The sequence below is a fragment of the Erpetoichthys calabaricus genome, chromosome 6 (genome assembly GCF_900747795.2).
Source record: "Erpetoichthys calabaricus chromosome 6, fErpCal1.3, whole genome shotgun sequence".
NCBI lineage: Eukaryota > Metazoa > Chordata > Cladistia > Polypteriformes > Polypteridae > Erpetoichthys > Erpetoichthys calabaricus.
In genome coordinates this window covers 80,509,074-80,528,603 of record NC_041399.2, presented here as the reverse complement: position 1 = coordinate 80,528,603, position 19,530 = coordinate 80,509,074, and the positions used below count along the sequence as shown (strand labels likewise).

The 19,530-nt window shown below is 37.7% G+C and overlaps 1 protein-coding gene across 1 annotated transcript in view; it reads left to right on the top strand.

The window, feature by feature from the left end:
- The window catches only part of smchd1 (structural maintenance of chromosomes flexible hinge domain containing 1), a 509,382-nt gene extending 498,538 nt beyond the window's left edge, over positions 1-10,844 (top strand). Inside the window, 1 exon segment of the mRNA XM_051928888.1 lies at positions 9,474-10,844. Within this exon segment, the coding sequence (XP_051784848.1) occupies positions 9,474-9,549 (76 nt within the window). The 3' untranslated portion in view covers positions 9,550-10,844.
- Positions 10,845-19,530: the final 8,686 nt, after the last annotated feature.

Below are 19,530 nucleotides of genomic sequence, written 5' to 3'. Positions count from 1 at the left end.
GAAACTAGAAGATTCTGATAACTTTTTGCACACTCAGTTATTCTCTTTCTACTGTCTTCTGGAGAAAAAAGCAATTCAGGATGTGTTATAGAAAGAAAAAAAAAAACATGTTTTGGCTATAGCTCCTATTTTGCTTTTTTTTTCATGTGTGCAAATAACATGCCGCAAAAAGTACATAAGGCTGAGTGTCAATTTGTATTATAAGCTTGCAATGTACAGTGTACAATAGCACTGGCTTGTTAAAAATTTTAGACATTACTTTGATATCCAGTGTAATGACTTTATTTTTTATTTATTATCTCATACACAGTACAATTACATTCCTATTTGCCTTCAAACAGTGTTTGAAGTGAAACCAAATTACTCGCAGTACTCTGTTTAGTCAGCGTCTTGTTTTTTCACCCAATTCATTATTATTTTTACATGATGGTGGGGGGAGGCTCCTCTTTGAATGTCGGAGTGTGTGTATATTAATATAAGATAAAGAATTTTGTGTTTTCCCCATGAGTTTCAACTGCCATTAGTACTGGACCACTTCAAGCATTGCCCAACCAAAGAAGCACCGAAACACTGCCATTTTCTTTTTCCAGCACCTGAGTCTCACTGTAAAATATAACACTGCAAGGATAGGCTCAACATGTCCCTCAACCCTGCCACGGATTAGTGGGTTAGGAAAACAGATGCTGAGTTGGTCTCGTCCGTTACAGGAGATGGACGTCTGAAGCAGAACTCAGTTAGCAGCGGTATTAATTTTTCTCTTATTTTTATCATCCCGAGGTATCCTGTATTTACCCAACTCAAGGAGGTTCTGTTGTAGTATATGCAAGCATATATAAATATGAGCGGTAAGAAAGAGGCTCAGAAAGAAATGGAAAAGAAAACCAAAGCTATACCCAAGCCTAGGCAGGCATCAAGTCCAAGTCCAACCTCAAGGTACAGCCTTACAGAGACTGACCTGGAACAGACAGGTGAAAGCATGGATCTCCTGGGACCCCGGGCCACTGCATCGTCTCCAGTTGAGAGCGAAAGTGGGAGCAAATGTGCAAGTGATGCAGGTCACGGTAGCTCATATATTCCTCGTGAGCCGGGAGTATCAGCTCTAACCGGGCTTGTCATTCCACCTGCGGAGCACGAAGGCCGAAATGATCTGTCCGAACTGAAGGTAGTGATCAGTGCATTGACCACCACTCAAGGCATAAAGGAGCTGAAGAAAGATATAAAGAAAGAAATAAATGATATGCTCAAGAAAAATGAGAAGTTGCGCCAGGATATTAAAGACCTGAAGGTATGTTTAAGTAATCGCTTTGAGGCAGTCTTTAAAGGTATGCTAGAAAAAATTCAGGAAAATGTGTCTTAAGTTTGAGAAAAAACTGAGAGCACATGGTGATCAGTTGGAAGATGTTAAGCAAACATTCACGACTCGAATTGAAACAGCCGAACATCTGGCATCTATCCGCTGACTGGAAAGCAACGACTGCAAATTCCGAATGCAAAAAACTCTGAGACAGACTTGCTGCACTGGAAGATGGATGCAGAAAGAATAATATTAGAATTGAAGGTCTCCCAGAGAATCATGAAAGTCTAAACCCAGTGAAATTCGTAGCTGAGCTATTCTCCAAAATAATTGGAGAAGACTTTAAATCAGACATCAAGATAGCAGCAGCTTACCACATACGGGGATCAAATACCTCTAAACCTAGGAGTCTTATCGTGCGGTTCGAAAAATTACAATTTAAATGACATTTTAATGTCACTTCTCAGGCAGAAACGAGATTACATTTGAAGATAACCACATTCGCATATCCAGGATTTCTCACCCTCAACAGCTGCTAAACATGCAGCTTTTTACCACATTAAACAGCACTTACAGAAAGCCAACATCAGATATAGCCTCTTGTATCCTGCCAAACTGAAAGTGCTTATTCAAGACAAGCATTACATCTTTACCACTACGGAGGAAGCAGAGAAAGAGTTAAGAAAACTGATCCCAACACTTTTTTGAAATACGATCATGAGTTGCATCCTGTCATGGCATGGCAAAGAAGATCTTGCCGGCTGTTTGATCTGCTTGCAGTGATACTGGTACTGTAATTATATATCCTTTTTCCTTATCGGCCATGTTTTGTTTATGCTTTAATTACAATTATATGCGTATATGTATGTATGTGTGGAAGAAATAATTTTTTTTTTTTTACTCTTCTAAAGGGGACTGTTTAACATAATACCCTTGGTTTATTGTTATTTTTGTATTAGGGTTTACTGTGCTTCTCCAGGGCCACTTTTTAACATCATTCCCCGGATTTGCTATTTTACTATCTAAAGATTGCTGAAGATTATATTATATGCTTATAGTAACTGGACTATATTGGCAATATATATCTCCGTTTTATTCCTCATACACTGCTGCTGGGGGTCTTGTTTTGTTTTGGACGTGCTCTGTCTCTAGGTATGTTAGAGGACTGGGACTTTGGGATGTGGGCTCCAGCCTCACATGGGGAGGCAAAATGGGGGGAGGGGGGACTAGGAGAGAAAGAGAGCAAGCTATCTTTAATCTATCCTTTTAATCCTTATAAGTGCCAACGTAACAATAGGCTTCATGGCAGTAACTCCTGGGAAAATTGGAAATTAAGGTCAAAGTTGTCTTATTTTCAGTTAAGGAAAACAGTTGGTGAATGCAAGATACTGTAAGTAACATCGCTGACAATTTTCAGATTAGTCACCCCCAACTAAAGTCACAAAAGAATTCCAATTTGTACGGTCACAGTGAGTGATCATTTTAAGATTCGTGAGCTACCTGAAAAGTGCAATGAGAGAGAGAAACCATGGGCATATGGGAGTCTGCGATTATGCTACAAATTAATATGCCTGCACTCTTTCTATTCAAATTTTGTGGGTGACACAGTGAACAGGCTGCCTTCCCCCAACTACACACCTGCTGAAGTTAATATCCAACTGCAAGGCCTCACAGCTATACATCACTGCAGTTTTTCACCTACTGTTTCTTGGCGGAAGTCACAGGGAGCCTTCTTGCTAAAAGGGCTAAGCACAGCAATCTCACACACTTCATGCTGCAAATATGAGTGCCATAGCTTTCTTATGAGGTGTGCAAGAATAAATAAAAGTCACAGATGCAGTTTGACCTTTTGAGGAAATTTCTAGAAAAAACGTTTGGAATCAGCTGTTGTTTATTTACATCAACAATTTGTCAAGCCAATCGCAGATTGACGGTATCATTGACTGTTGGCTCAACCGTAAGATGGAAATGACCAGGTTTGCTCAACTGCTGGCTTGGAATTTATTCAGCTAGTTCTGGGTATATGTGCATGTGGACTGAACTAGCTTAAATTTTTGTCTTTATAGCACAGGATACCATTTTAGCACCGTGGACGAAAGTGAGTAATTGAGTATTAAAATAAACTAAATTGAGCCTTTAATAGTTTTTAATTATTGTTATTAAACTGCTGTTCACTATTTTCAGTGATGTGTAACAGCAGGGCAGCCAATGAGAATGCTGTCAAAAGTTAAGCCTAAATCATTTTTGGAGGCGGCTGAAAAAGTGAAACTAATAGTGAAAAGGCTCTCAAAATCACAGTTTTGCTCCTATTAAAATAACAAATGTAAAGGGAAAGGAAAGACATTTATTTCCTGTGCAGTCTACTTAAAGGTTTGAATGTACAGAAAGCCATAAGATGCAACACTTCATTCATGCGCTGCAGTAAAAGGACAAGCCAAGTTCATATTCCCAGCCAAGTCAGAAGTGCAAGTTGACCTGAAATTTAACAAAAAATGACACAGGGGAACTACTTTGTTGACTGTACACAGCACTTGATTGACACTTAAAAGCAAATATCAAGTACTTCACAGACCAAGAAGCAATTTTGATAGAGTGGAAGGAAATAAAGTTGGTTCTGGGTTTAAGCCAGTGGAATGAACCTTTACAATGGAAGCAAATTTGGGACTTCATAAATCCCAAATGGTGTTCATGAAACCACTGATGAAACAGTATAGCAGTGTGCAGTGGCATGCAAAAATTTGGGCACCCTTGCTTAAAATGTCCATTACTGTGAATAGTTAAGTCAGCAGAAGATGATCACCAAAAGGCATAAAGTTAAAGATAACACGTTTATTTTCAGCATTTTATGCAAAATTAGTGTATTGTTTTTGTTATCTACAATTGTACAGTGAATAAAAGAAAGGAGTACCATGCAAATATTTGGGCATCCCAAGATATTTGAGGTTTCAGATCAATTTTACCAAAGTCACAGATTTTAGTTAACTCGTTAGGGCTATGGCTTTTTCACAGTCATCGTTAGGAAACTCAAGATGATACAATTTGCAAACCTTGTCCCACCAATTAGCAGACAGTGGTTCCTCTAAGCAGCTGCCTAGCACTCTAAGAAATAAAATAATTGATGCTCACAAAGCAGGATAAGGCTACAAGAAGATAGCAAAGTGTTTTCAGGTAGCTATTTCCTCTGTTCGTAATGTTTTTAAGAAATGTCAGTAAACAAGCACAGTGGAGGTGAAGTTGGAAGACCAAGAAAACTTTCTGAAAGAACTGCTTGTTGATTTGCTAGAAAAGTAACTAAAAACCCTGTTTGAAAGCAAAAAAAAAAAAAACATTCAGGGAGATTTAGCAGACTCTGGAGTGGTGGTGCATTGTTCTTCTGTGCAGCAACACCTGAACAAATATGACCTTCATGGTAGGGTTAGCCTACAAAAAAACTTGTAATCCCAGGCCACCTTAAATTCCTTCACACCTCTCCATTAGTGTCTTTTGTTTTGCAAATGTGTCGATCAGCACAAGCAGCCTGCAGTCCCATCTCCTCCCCACTAGCCGCCGCAGCTAAACTCAGGCAAAAGGTTCTCCCAGGTCAAATCTTATTTATCTGGGTGTGAGGTGCCTAGAGTTGTAAAGGGTAAATAGAATATTATTTGGAATACATGTATTCCATGTGTGTTCTGTGTCTAAAACGATCTATGTAAGTGTAGGATGACAGGAAATGCAAGAAATGTTGAACACATATCTAAAACAAACTTTGTTCATGTTATAGTACTAATAACAATATCTTGACATGAAGTGTATAATTTGTGAAGACTGAAGTCCAAGTTCACAAAAGATACACGTATAACAAAACAAGTGCCTTTTATTCAAGAATATAACTGAAGAAAAAGAAATCGGGTTAGGGTACGACGCTGACATGACCGCTTTGGTGGTGCAGCGATAAGAACTGCATGAAAAAAAGCTAGCATTTACAAGTATCATACATTTATACCGGCTGTTACAGACTCAAATCAAATGTATGTGTTTATTGTATAATAGTAATAATAAGAGCAGCTCACTACTCAAAATGGTAATTCTGGGAAGCGGCCAGAATCAAACCCGCAACCTCTTGATTATGAGTCAGCTGTTCTTAAATGATTGATAACCCAGTATGTGAAAACATCAGCAAGAGTAGTAAGTCTCTGTAGATTTAATATTTTGTAATAATCATTATGTAATTTGAGGTGGAGGTAACAGCAACATTAGGATTAGAATAAAATGGTTTAAAAAAGACAAACTAGGACAGCTGATCAGTAGAGGGATAGGTTGAAAGGTGTATTAGCTACAATGTATGAAGCATTTGAACTTCTCTTTAGTGGATTTGCAAGGAGTTAATAAAGAAATTGTAAAAGAAAAAGCAGCTGAGTAACATCTGGCTTATGGACACATAAGAGCATAAGTAAAAAGAGAACTAAAAACATCAAAAAGCAATTAACAGATAAATGCAAAGGGTGTACCCACATGTTTAGAAAAGGGAGAATGTCAAAGGACAAGTTGAATTATATTAAGAATATTAAAAAATAAAATAGACATTAATAAAACACAATTGCTCTCATGCCATATTTTTATCACAATTTCACCAATGAAAAAGTCAAAAGCCTTCCAGTGAGCTATAAGGGAGTATTAATAAAGCATTATGTGATTCAGAGATTAGAGTATATGAAGTGTTGTGGATTAAAAATATGAAATTCAATAAATCACTAGGACTGGATACCATTCCTCAAAGAATATGTCATTATGTATGTATAAACCCTTAATTTGCATTTTTAATAAATCACTTCATGTGGGAAAATTTCCTCAAGACTGGGAACTACCAGATGTCCTGTTACAGAAAAAATATGCCAGTTAGCCTAATTAATAGAGTCAATAGGTTATACAGGCCTTCTTTCAATTCGTTTTCATATTAGAACAGAACTGGAACCATCCTGCATGCACAAACTCATCAAATTAGATTACAGTTAGGTCCATAAATATTTGGACAGAGACAACTTTTTTTCTAATTTTGGTTCTGTACATTACCACAATGAATTTTAAATGAAACAACTCTGATGCAGTTGAAGTGCAAACTTTCAGCTTTAATTCGGTGGGGTGAACAAAACGATTGCATAAAAATGTGAGGCAACTAAAGCATTTTTTAACACAATCCCTTCATTTCAGGGGCTCAAAAGTAATTGGACAAAATAAATAACTGGAAATAAAATGTTCATTTCTAATACTTGGTTAAAAACCCTTTGCTTGCAACGACAGCCTGAAGTCTTGAACTCATGGACATCACCAGATGCTGGGTTTCCTCCTTTTTAATGCTCTGCCAGGCCTTTACTGCAGCGGCTTTCAGTTGCTGTTTGTTTGTGGGCCTTTCTGTCTGAAGTTTAGTCTTCAACAAGTGAAATGCATGCTCAATTGGGTTAAGATCAGATGACTGACTTGGCCATTCAAGAATTTTCCATTTCTTTGCTTTAATAAACTCCTGGGTTGCTTTGGCTGTATGTTTTGGGTCATTGGGCGGCATTTCATGATACAGATGGACCATCAGTTTGACTGCATTTAGCTGGATTTGAGTGAACAGTATGTCTCTGAACACCTCAGAATTCATTCGGCTGCTTCTGTCCTGTGTCACATCATCAATAAACACTAGTGTCCCAGTGCCACTGGCAGCCATGCACGCCCATGCCATCACACTGCCTCCACCATGTTTTACAGATGATGTGGTATGCTTTGGATAATGAGCTGTTTCTCACCTTCTCCATACTTTTTTCTTGCCATCATTCTGGTAGAGGTTGATCTTGGTTTCATCTGTCAAAAGAATGTTTTTCCAGAACTGTGCTGGCTTTTTTAGATGTTCTTTAGCAAAGTCCAATCTAGCCTTTCTATTCTTGAGGCTTATGAGTGGCTTGCACCTTGCAGTGCACCCTCTGTATTTACATTCATGCAGTCTTCTCTTTATGGTAGACTTGGATATCGATACGCCTACCCCCTGGAGAGTGTTGTTCACTTGGTTGGCTGTTGTGAAGGGGTTTCTCTTCATCATGGAAATGATTCTGCGATCATCCAACACTGTTGATTTCCGTGGACGTCCAGGTCTTTTTGCGTTGCTGAGTTCACCATTGCTTGCTTTCTTTCTCGGCATGTACCAAACTGTAGATTTTGCCACTTGTGATATTATAGCAATTTCTCGGATGGGTTTTTTCTGTTTTCGTAGCTTAAGGATGGCTTCTTTCACCTGCATTGAGAGCTCCTTTGACCGCATGTTGTCTGTTCACAGCAAAATCTTCCACATGCAAGCACCACACCTCAAATCAACTCCAGACCTTTTATCTGCTTAATTGATAATGACATAACGACGGACTTGCCCACACCTGCCCATGAAATAGCCTTTGAGTCAATTGTCCAATTACTTTTTAGCCCCTGAAGTGAAGGGGTTGTATTAAAAAATGCTTTAGTTGCCTCACATTTTTATGCAATCGTTTTGTTCATCCTACTGAATTAAAGCTGAAAGTCTGCACTTCAACTGCATCTGAGTTGTTTCATTTAAAATTCATTGTGGTAATGTACAGAACCAAAATTAGAAAAAAGTTGTCTCTGTCCAAATATTTATGGACCTAACTGTATGTCTATTAAAACATGAGGCATGAAAAAAAACTGCTAAAGGGTAAGATTAAGTTTCACATTTACATTTATTTTCTTGATAGATGCTTTTATCCAAAGCGACTTACAAAAAGAGGTAAACGTAATCGAGAAACACTAGGCTAGGGCCTCTTTGTTCAGCAAGTGTAGTAGGACAGGTAACAAAAGTTGATTGGCACAAGTGAAAAAATGTAATAACTAATAAATTTACAATAAAGGTTACAGTTGATAAATCAATTAAACTTATTCTAACAACAAATTAACCAACAATATAAAATATCACAGAGCAAAGTTTTTTTTCTCCAATCAGATAGTTACAGAACAGCTGGTTTTTCAGTTGCTTCTTGAATACAATGAGGGAGTCAGCAGTACGGATGGAGGTGGGTAGCTCGTAGCTAGGAACTACACAGGAAAAGATTAAGACTTGATACCAGGCAGATGCTGTTCACTAGCAGACCTGAGTGTGTGAGAATGAGTATAGGGCTTCACCAGTGTCTCCATATACTCAGGTGCTGACTTATTGACTACTCTATTGGCAAGCATCAGGGATTGCCAAGTATTTTGAAAAATGTATGTGGAAAGGAATTTATAAGCCGTGTTGGATTGAATGATATATTCTCATCAGAATTTTTTAATTTTCCTAGCTATACTACAGTAATTTCAGAAAATGTGAATTGCTTTAAATGCTATGATATAATCATTCTGTCTAACATAACTTTGAATGCTTAGTAGTTATAATGTACCAAAAATGCATTAAGATTTTTAATGAAGTTGTTTCTTTTCACATTAAATTGTTTCATAATTATTAAAATAAAAAGACTGTAACTTTCAAAGCATGAATGTGTCCTGCAAAAAGGCAGGGTCAGGGTCAGGTTCTTCTTGTATTGCACCCAGAGTTGCAGGGATTAGGCTCTGCCTAGCTTGGCTGGCCACTGAGCATTCTTTTTGGCATTGTCAGTAGTTGAATAGTGAATGATAAAATTCTCCATGTGGGGACACTTTTGGTGCTATTACATGTTTGTGCTGTTCTGTAGAAATAAGTAGTTTTTGATCCTTCAAGTTGTTTTGTTTCTGTTTTTAACTTACTGCAGTGTTTTGGTTTTTGGTTGGGAATTGTGCACAGATTGTCTATGTGCACTTGAATCTAGAAGGGCTATTCTGCATAGTCTCTACTCTAGAAAAGACATAACATGCTGCTACATAACATTACAATAGGAAATAACAGAGGTGTATTTATTCTTACACCTTTAAAATAATGCAATATTTAATAAATAACTGGGTAGTTCACACATTACCAAGTGATTTACAGAATACTAATTATAAATTGTTAACTTTCTATATTGAATGACCAAAGATTTAACTGAAAAATGTGGAGTAAATAATTATTTTTAATATCCAGGTTGTGCTTTTAAGGATGTCTTCATGCTTGTCACATTTCAGATTTGGATAAGCCATTGTTTTTCTTATGATTGTTAATTTTGCACATTCACATTGATATATATAAATTTCATATTTTCCTCCACAGTGAAGGTCAGCTTCCACCTCCTTCAAAAAAGATGAGAGATGCTGAGATGACAAGAATGAGGAAAATTAAGTATTAAGAGAGAATACTTTGTTTATATTAAATATTTTTATGCACACATAAATATTTAAATGTTGTTAATATTGTATGTAGTGTTTCAGTTCAAAAGACCACTTCATTTTTCATTTTTATGTTTTTTAAATTTTTTTATATCTTTTTTCTGAAGCCTTGTGTTCGTCAGTTAAGTGTATCCTTGAAATGTCATTGTTATAATAATGTTAAAGTATTATTATAAGCATAAGTTGTTTGAAAATCACTAAAGGAATAATAGTATAGTGAAAGATAAAATATGTTGAAGAAGCATTGTGAAAAGTTGATGTTTTATACTATTTTATTATTTAGAGGTCCTATACAGGTAGATTTTGTTTACATTATAGGGCATTATCGATGAACCTTCGTTAAGTTTGCTACTTTTCAACAATATATTTTTTAATTTATGTTTTGTTAAATACTGAACAATTTCATACAGAGATGAATTCCATTATGTAACAATCCAAGTTGCTCACTGTCTTCTTTATGGAGATTGTACACAGTGTAATTACAGGTTGTATGCTATGTATAGTTAAGATGAGATCTATTTTTGTAATTTTCTATGATGTGAGTTATGCATTTTAATCAATAAATCCGTTAGTTCTGTCTCTCTGGAAAATGTCACAATTTTGAATGTCTCTTGTGAACTTTCTAATCCTACTCAATTTCTGTTTAACTCTTCAGAGATTAAAATCACCTAATGTGTTAACAGTAAGTAAAATGCAGTAAGTAAGTAAATGTTAGGTATTATTGAATCACAAGCGTGGTAAGCTGTGTTTGTACTGTGTCCGAGTCAAAAAATTAAATTGCAAGTTAATTATTTGTGAAACAGAAGTCTCAGTATAATGCTTATTATTTAAGATGTATGGGAAGTTCATAGATTAAAGTTACTTTGTAAAATGACTGCATTATTTCAGAAACTAGGCTATTTCTTAAAAAATGCAATACTTGAAATAAAATATTTACTTTCTTTAAAGTGGATGTTAATAATTTCATAACATGAAAACACAGCTGCAAGGTTTTTGACCTGTCTGTCTTTAAGATGCTAAAGTTGGAATACAAAAAGTTTGACACTTGTTATTAATTAAAAAAAAAAAAAACAAAACAAAAAAAATAAAAAAAAACAACTAAGGTACTTGGTGCATTTAATAAGCCTTCATGCACGTCCATTATAAAACTGTCCTCAGGATGCTGATGTACTTTTGCTTTCAGAAATTGACTGAAATAAAAAAGTAACAATAAAAGATGCTTTAGCACAACTTGTTTTATTAAAAAAAAATAAAATAGCAAATCAGAAAGCCGACCTCTATTTTTATTGTCTTTAAAATGCAGTGGCCAAGTTTTGTTATTTTGAATTTGTTAGTTTGAATAAATATGTAGTTTTTTAAAAATGAGATTTAAAAAGAATGCCTCACTAAATATTAGTAGCACAATATTAGAGCTGCTGATCCCTTATACATTTTGTTTAGCATTGCAAGAAAATGTACTGTATAATTATATATGAAGCATCCAGCCTTCACCAGTTCTGTGTTCTTTGTATAAACTCCAGTTTCATTAACAGAAACCTGAAAATAAGCATGAAATCTCCTTAGACTGTTTATATATGTAATACAAATGCATTATTTTAATGGTAAACAAGACAATATCCAAAAATAAGCAAGTAGTAATATGTACTCCGTCCATACATTTGAGAAAGCAGTGTAGTTGGTAGTGTGCTTTAATACTTCACTTTATTGATAGTATTCAGTTAATAAGCAGTACAGTGTCCCTTTCCTTCCCCTTGGTGAAAAAGTCCTACAACTTATAAATGAAAAGCTGCACTTAAATATAATTCTTTTTAATGTTGATCACTTGCAATCAGCTGAAAAAATCCTTTATCGTTTAAAAAAAATCCTTTTAAAGTCTGATTTTTTTTTCTTTTTATATGAATTATGACAGAGCAGGTACTGTAAGCAGACAGCACAACTTTGTGCAGTTATGTTAAGCCATCCATATTTCAAGGTGTTAGTGTTTGTCTTCACATGTTGGATGGTGTCTTCATACAGAAGTACACTGCATTTATACAGTGTTCTGAACCTTAAATAACCAATCAGGTGGAAGTATATGTTGTTTTTATTTGATTAGTTACACAAATTCACCTCAGTTACACATCAGATGTTGCCCCAGCACAACCAATTGTTATGTTTACATTTCCAAACCTCGATGATACTTCAAAATCTCACTGTTGTAACCCTGTCATCAACGCAGTGCATCCACTGCTGTACACTTTTACATCTCCAACCTTAACATCCAAACTTGCATACAATCTTACAGCGAGTCCTAGTCATAAACTTCATTTACATGATCATAGCAAGTCGGAAGTAGTTGCAGCATGCTCCTGTGACACTGGTCGTGTAGTCTGACATTCCTAGCAGTGCAATCCAACCAGTCTGAAATTCATCCTAACAAAACCAAAATGCAGTGCATATAATGCTGCTGCAAAGTAACAGGGGAAGCATGTGTTTTGGACCTTGCAAACAGAAGAGAGTCTCGTCTGTCTGCTGATTTGATTTACATGCCATGAAAGAATTGGAAAAAGAAAAAAATAAAGACAAGGTTGCAGCTAAACTTGCTGCACCTAATAAGCGTTCGCACAGCACTGGTTCTGCCAGGTAACAGCTTATTAGCTGTCATAACAAGGGGCAAGCTCACAGTATTTTGGAAATCTGAAACTGTGCTGCAAAGTCATTATGGAGTTCCTTTGTTTTAGTTTTATAATCTGTCATCCTCCGGCAATGAGATCAGCAATTCAGTTGTCAAGCTTTATATCCCCTCTAACTAGAAGTCATGTAATACAGTGTAAGTTTTAACTATGACAAAAATGGTCAAGCTCAGAGGCCAAAGCAACATCCCAAACATTGGACTACTTGTCGTGTGTTTACAGACAATCGCATTGCCAAAAAGCAGCAAGTCGAACTAAGGTTATTATAGTTAACGAAAACTAAAATCAAAACTGAAACTATTATTAAAAAAACATTTTCGTAAACTGAAATAAAATTAACAAAACCTAAATGTAAAACTAAACGAAACTATTAAAGTAATAATAATAATAATAATAAATTTTATTTATATTGCACTTTATATTAGCTGGAAAGACTAACTGAAATAAAATAATAATTTACTAAAATATTTTTAGTTTTCGTTTTTGAATGAATTTTCTTGCCGAATGAATATTTTTGCCGTTAAGTCTTTAACTCTTGTAACTTTTAACTCTAAAACAGAAAGCTATCCACCACAAACCGCCCGCATATATTTATCCAGTTGACGGAGGGCAAGTGTTCACACAGCATTTGCGGTGACAGAACAAGCTGAATGCGGGCGCATAAAGCGTGTGAAATAGAAAGCGATTTACGTTCTGCCTTTCTTTGTGCTTGTTCTATATCAAGATGTAAACAGCTGAAATCGGAATGTGCTGGTCAACAAAACATTTACCATATGGACAGAAAAATCACGAGTGACTAACGTTTCGGTTTATTTCTCAGGTGACTACTTTTTGTTGACAGTAATTCACCTGCCACTTCGCACAGGGGAAATCATTTTTACTTTCTCGTATACAAAGTATAAAGTATAGTAATCGTGAAAAAATTCAACGTCAAGATTTTGACTGTGTTTTGGAATTATCTCTGTGTGTGTGTGTGTGTGTGTGTGTGTGTGTGTGTGTGTGTGTGTGTGTGTAAACACGATAACTCAAAAACGCAATGAGATGGATAAAATTTGGCATGTGGTTGTTACAACAAAATTGTAGATCTGTATTAACGTTTGGGCCAAATCCATCAACAACAAGTGATACGTTACCAGTTTGTGTTTTTTTTTTTGTTGTTTTTTTTATATAAATGTTTTATGGTAATTTACTCAAGGTATTATGGTCATGCTGTAAATCGAGATGAATAGCAGCCTTGCCTAGGACCCAAAAGGTGTGTGTTTGCGTATATTAAATATGTATATGTTTTTATATATATATGTGAAAAAAGTTTACTTGAGGTTTTTCAAATTTATTAAAAATAAAAAAAACTGAGAAATCACATGTACATAAGTATTCACGGCCTTTGCTCAATTTGACTTTGTCAATGCACCTTTGGCAGCAATTACAACCTCAAGTCTTTTTGAATATGATGCCACAAGCTAGGCACACCTATCCTTGGCCAGTTTCGCCCATTCCTCTTTGCAGCACCTCTCAAGCTCCATCAGGTTGGATGGGAAGCATTGGTGCACAGCCATTTTAAGATCTCATATAATAATCGATAGCAGAAACACGAAACGCAGTTTATAGCATTCCATGCAGAAGAAAGGACTCACTTTCATTGATCTACACGCATACTAAATCAACAGGACATACATTTAACTGGGACAATGTACAAGTAAAATTTAAGGCCAATACTAAAAGTGCCAGAGAGCTGGCCGAATCTTGGCTATCAAATGAGAACACCATCAACAGACACTTGGACATAAATCCAGCATATGCAAACTTAAGAAGAACATGTTCATAATAAATGAACTGTACACCCAATACCCCCCCCCCCCCATCACACTGACTTAGCCACCCACCCCCTCCACGTAATGTTTTGCTATATATTGCCTTTGATTTCTTGTAAGTCTAAGCATTATCCTCTGATGAAGACCCCTGGCAGACCCCTGAAAGCTCAGGAATAAAAACTACTTTATGATACGTGATTCATTTTTTGTCCCTTTGTGGATCTCCAGCTGCAAATATGCAAACCGTATCACAGACCTTCTCTTCCATATATATATATATATATATATATATATATATATATATATATATATATATATATATATATATATGTATGTATATGTATATATGTATATGTATATTCACGGCATTCGTAGTCTGAATCACAATCTGATTGTATGGGTGGTTACCTACCAGGTAACGCTTGTGGTTGGTCAGCAAGTCTGCTAACATCCGCCACGGTGCCCTCCTTCAGTTGCGAGAAGCAGATCATAGAATGGTTGAAATAGTTTACTGTCAAATAATGGAAAGAGTACGCGACACGTGTTTCGCCCTAGAGGTTCGATTCCCGAGAGGGAGTGCAGTGAGTGTGTACGCCTGATGAGCCCAGAATTAGGGCGAAACATGTGTCGCGTACTCTTTGCATTATATGACAGTAAACTATTTCAACCATATATATGTGTGTATGTATATATATACAGTCATATGAATAAGTTTGGGAACCCCTCTTAATTCTTTGGATTTTTGTTTATCATTGGCTGAGCTTTCAAAGTAGCAACTTCCTTTTAATATATGACATGCCTTATGGAAACAGTAGTATTTCATCAGTGACATTAAGTTTATAGGATTAACAGAAAATATGCAATATGCATCATAACAAAATTAGGTGCATAAATTTGGGCAGCCCAACAGGGATATTACATCAATACTTAGTTAAGCCTCCTTTTTACAAATATAACAGCCTCTAGACGCCTCCTTTAGCCTTTAAGTGTCTGGATTCTGGATGGAGGTATTTTTTGACCATTCTTCCACACAAAATCTCTCCAGTTCAGTTAAATTTGATGGCTGCTGAGCATGGACAGCCTGCTTCAAATCATCATATAAATTTTCGATGATATTCAAGTCAGGGGACTGTGACGGCCATTCCAGAACATTGTACTTCTCCCTCTGCATGAATGCCTTTGTAGATTTTGAACTGTGTTTTGGGTCGTCGTCTTGTTGGAATATCCAACCCCTGCTTAACCAACTTTGTGACTGATGCTTGAACATTATCCTAAATAATTTGTTGATATTGGGTTGAATTCATCTGACCAATGACTTTAACAAGGGCCCCAGTCCATGAACTAGCCACACAGCATGATGGAACCTCCACCAAATTTGACAGTAGGTCGCAGGTGTTTTCCTTGGAATGCGGTGTTGTTCTTCTGCCACACAAAGTGCTTTTTGTTATGACCAAATAACTCTGTTTTTGTCTCATCAGTCCAAAGCACTTTGTTCCAAAATGAATCTGGCTTGTCTAAATGAGCATTGCACACAACAAGCGACTCTGTTTGTGGCGTGAGTGCAGAAAGGGCTTCTTTCTCATCATCCTGCCATACAGATGTTCTTTGTTCAAATTGCACTGGTACACCATCTGCAGCAAGATGTTCTTGCAGGTCTTTGGAAGTGATCTGTGGCTTGTCTATAACCATTCTCACAATCCTGTGCATATGCCGCTCCTGTATTTTTCTTGGCCTGCCAGACCTGGGTTTAACAACAACTGTGCCTGTGGCCTTCCATTTCCTGATGACATTCCTTACAGTTGAAACTTGACAGTTTAAACCTCTCCAATAGCTTTTTGTAGCCTTCCCCTAAACCATGATACTGAGCAATCTTTGTTTTCAGATCTTTTGAGAGTTGCTTTGAGGGATCCCATGCTGTCACTCTTCAGAGGAGAGTCAAAGGGAAACACAACTTGCAATTGACCACCTTAAATACCTTTATATCTCATGATTGGACACACCTGTCTATGAAGTTCAAGGTTTAACGAGCTAATCCAACCAATTTGGTGTTGCAAGTAATCAGTATTGAGCAGTTACATGCATTCAAATCAGCAAAATTACAAGGGGACCCAAATTTTTGCACAGCCAGTTTTTCACGTTTGATTTAATTTCATACAACTAAATACTGCTTCACTAAAAATCTTTGTTCGGAAAACACCCCAGTACTCAGATGTTCCTAGGAAATGAAAGACATACCACTGTTATCTTTTTGTTGAAAGTAAATTATTATGCAGGCTGAGAAGGGTTCCCAAACTTTTTCATGTGACTATGTATATGTGTGTGTATATATATATATATATATATATATATATATATGTGTGTGTGTATATAATGTCACACAAATGAGACATACTCAGATAAAGGTTTGGGGCAGCCACCCGTATAATCTGGTATCCTGGCTGAAAAGTCGTTTTTCTGAAATAAACAGCACTGATGTGCATACAATTGAGTCCAAAACAAGACTGAGGAATTAGGAAAGAGGGCAGGAAGACAGGAAGTGAGGTCATAAGGATCAGGGTCGTGTTTGTTCTCCATTGGTTCAAGCCCGGACGTGACATCAGAGGGGCCGGAGCCAGTAAGGTCTCCTTCCATTGGCTCGGTCCCGGAAATGATGTCACGAGAGCCAGGTGGAATCTCTCGGGAATGGTCTGTAGGCAAGAGAGAAAAAGAGTCAGTGCACTGCCACCTCCCTGCATGTCACTCAAGCCCTTCAGCTGCCTCCCATGCGCATGTGTGTGACAATATAATATATATATATATTATATGTGTGTGTGTGTAGAAGTATGTAGATATTGTTTGGTTTTAGGGAAAAGTAGTGCTTCTTCCAAATGACGAGGCCTATCCGTGAGAAGTAAAAGATTTGTTGTTTGGTGAATGTGAAATCCACATATGCGAGCGGTAGGGACGTGAAGTGGCTGGCGCATATCTCAGACTTGGGGTTTGACAAGCGAAGTGAGCTGGGGGCAGGCACCTAGTGTAAAATATAAATATTTATATATTGTGTATATACACGTACAAAAATACACCAATCAAACTCATTATTAAAACCATGTTCAGGCACCTGTCAAGGGGTGGGATATTTTGGGCAGCAAGTGAACAGTCAGCTCTTGAAGGTGATGTGTTGAAAGCAAGAAAAATGGGCAAGCATGAGGATCTGAGGCACTTTGCCAGGGGCCAAATTGTGATGGCTAGATGACTGGGGCAGAGCATCTCCAAAACAACAGGTCATGTAGGGTGTTCTCGGTATGCAATAAGTAGTACCTACCAATAGTGGTCCAAGGAAAGGATAACTAGTGAACTGGTGACTGGGCTATTTGGACCCAAGTCTCATTTATGCACATGGAGAGCAAAGGCTTACCCGTCTGGTCCAATCCCACAGAAGAGCTACTGTTGCACAAATTGCTGAAAACCTCAACGTTGGCCATGAGAGAAAGATGTCAAGAGCACACAGTGCATCTTAGCATGCTGCGTAGCTGCACCCCAGTCAGAGTGTTCACGCTCCCTGTGCAAAACCAAAAGCACCTACAATGGAATAAGGTGGCCTGGTCTGATGAATCACAGTTTCTTTTATTTAATGTGGATGGATGCATGCATGTGTGTTAGTTACTTGGGGAAGAGATGGCAACAGGATGCACTATGGGAAGATGGCAAGCCAGCAGAGTCAGTGTGATGATCTGTGCAATGACCTGCTGGGGACCCTTGGGTCCAGGGATTCATGTGGATGTTACTTTAATCCATACCACCTACTTAAAGATTGTTGCAGAGCACTTATACGCCTTCATGCCAATGGTATTTTCTGATGGCATTGGTCTCTTTCAGCAGCCCACCACACTGAAAAATTGCTCAGGTGTTGACTTGGCCTACAAATTCCTCAGATCTCACAATAATTGAGTACCTGTGGGATGTGCTGGAAAAACAAGTCTGATATATGGAGGCCCAACTGCTTACAATGGTGTAGATACCACAGGACACCATCAGGGGTCTTGTGGAGTAGTCCAGGCCTCCACGGGTCAGAGCTGTTTTGGTAGCCTGAGTGGGACTTAAACAATATTAGGCAGGTGGTTTCAATGTTGTGGCAGGTTGTTTGTGGTTTTATATACCGTGTATACTTTTACACAGTACATTAGTTATTATATTTGTGTCAACTGTTGTGAGGAGACATGCAAGTACGAACTTCATTGTACTGAGTACATCCGACAATAGACTTGACGTCATTCTGCAGTTCTTTGTAGTCCTGAGCTGAGCATACGCCATACCAGGATGTCATGCAGCCAGTGAGGATGGAATTCCATTATCCGTTTTTGTCATTGCTGTGGACCTGTTAATGTTGTGTTGTGCACAGACTGTCTATTTCACCATTTCAAATTGGTGAGGTCTTGTTGCCAGTTCAAGTCATTGGAAATCTGAACAGCACCCTTTGACACAGATATTAGAGGTGGACACATAGACTGCATGTCCTTGTCAACAGCACTGGACAAAGCAGTTGCCCTGGCATAGGTGGTCTGCAATGCCACAGACATGTTGACATTGCAGTACTGAGCAGGCCAAAGTCACTTAATCTGCCCCGTTTAGCAGCAGCCCATCTTTCATTAAGCATGTGCTGTGTGAACCCTTTAGGAGAATAACTTTCATCAGGTAACATTCACCTAGAAAAATTCCACGATCCTGCTCTTTTACCTCCTGAATAACCACCCTCCTCGCTGCAGTCCCTTTTTTGTCTGAAATAAGATGTTCGCCCTCTTCCTGGACAGGTGAAGTTCTCACAAACATCTTCAGGAAGGATGCATCTTCAGTGCCCCTTTCTGCTGCTGTCAGGAAACACCTGCAGTGGTCTTGAGGCCCACCCTTTCCCACACACTTGGCACTTTCTGAAGCTCAGCTCTGCATTTAATTGATCTCCATAAAGAGTCCATACTTACAGAGCCGGAGATTCACAAGCCTTTAAATAGTCTGCGTTGCCACAACATTTCCAGAATATCTGTTCACGTGGACTTCATTTCCTTGACATTGGGATCCACAAGTCAAACAATGTGTGTGAAAATCTCAATCACTTCTTTTGTAATTTTGCTGCCAAATGAATACCCAGAAAAGCGTGGCACTGGGTTGTTCAGCCAGGCCTTACTGAAAACATGCATAGTTTACTTGTATGTTGGTTACTTTTAGGGGTTAATGTGAAGGAGTGGCATAACATTTGTTTTATTAGTTTGTTTAGAGCTGCTTTTGGATTCCTTGCATTCCAGTTCCCAGATTACCCCATTTGAACCAAGACCCCCAACCTCCCCCATCCCTCCTTTTTCTTGAATAAATGTAGGACAAATAAATTAAAGCTCTTAGACATTCTGTTGTCATCAGTGAAACTGTCTCGACTGGTTGTGGTATTGCTGAAAGACCCTTTGGAGGACTGGGACATGGAAACAAA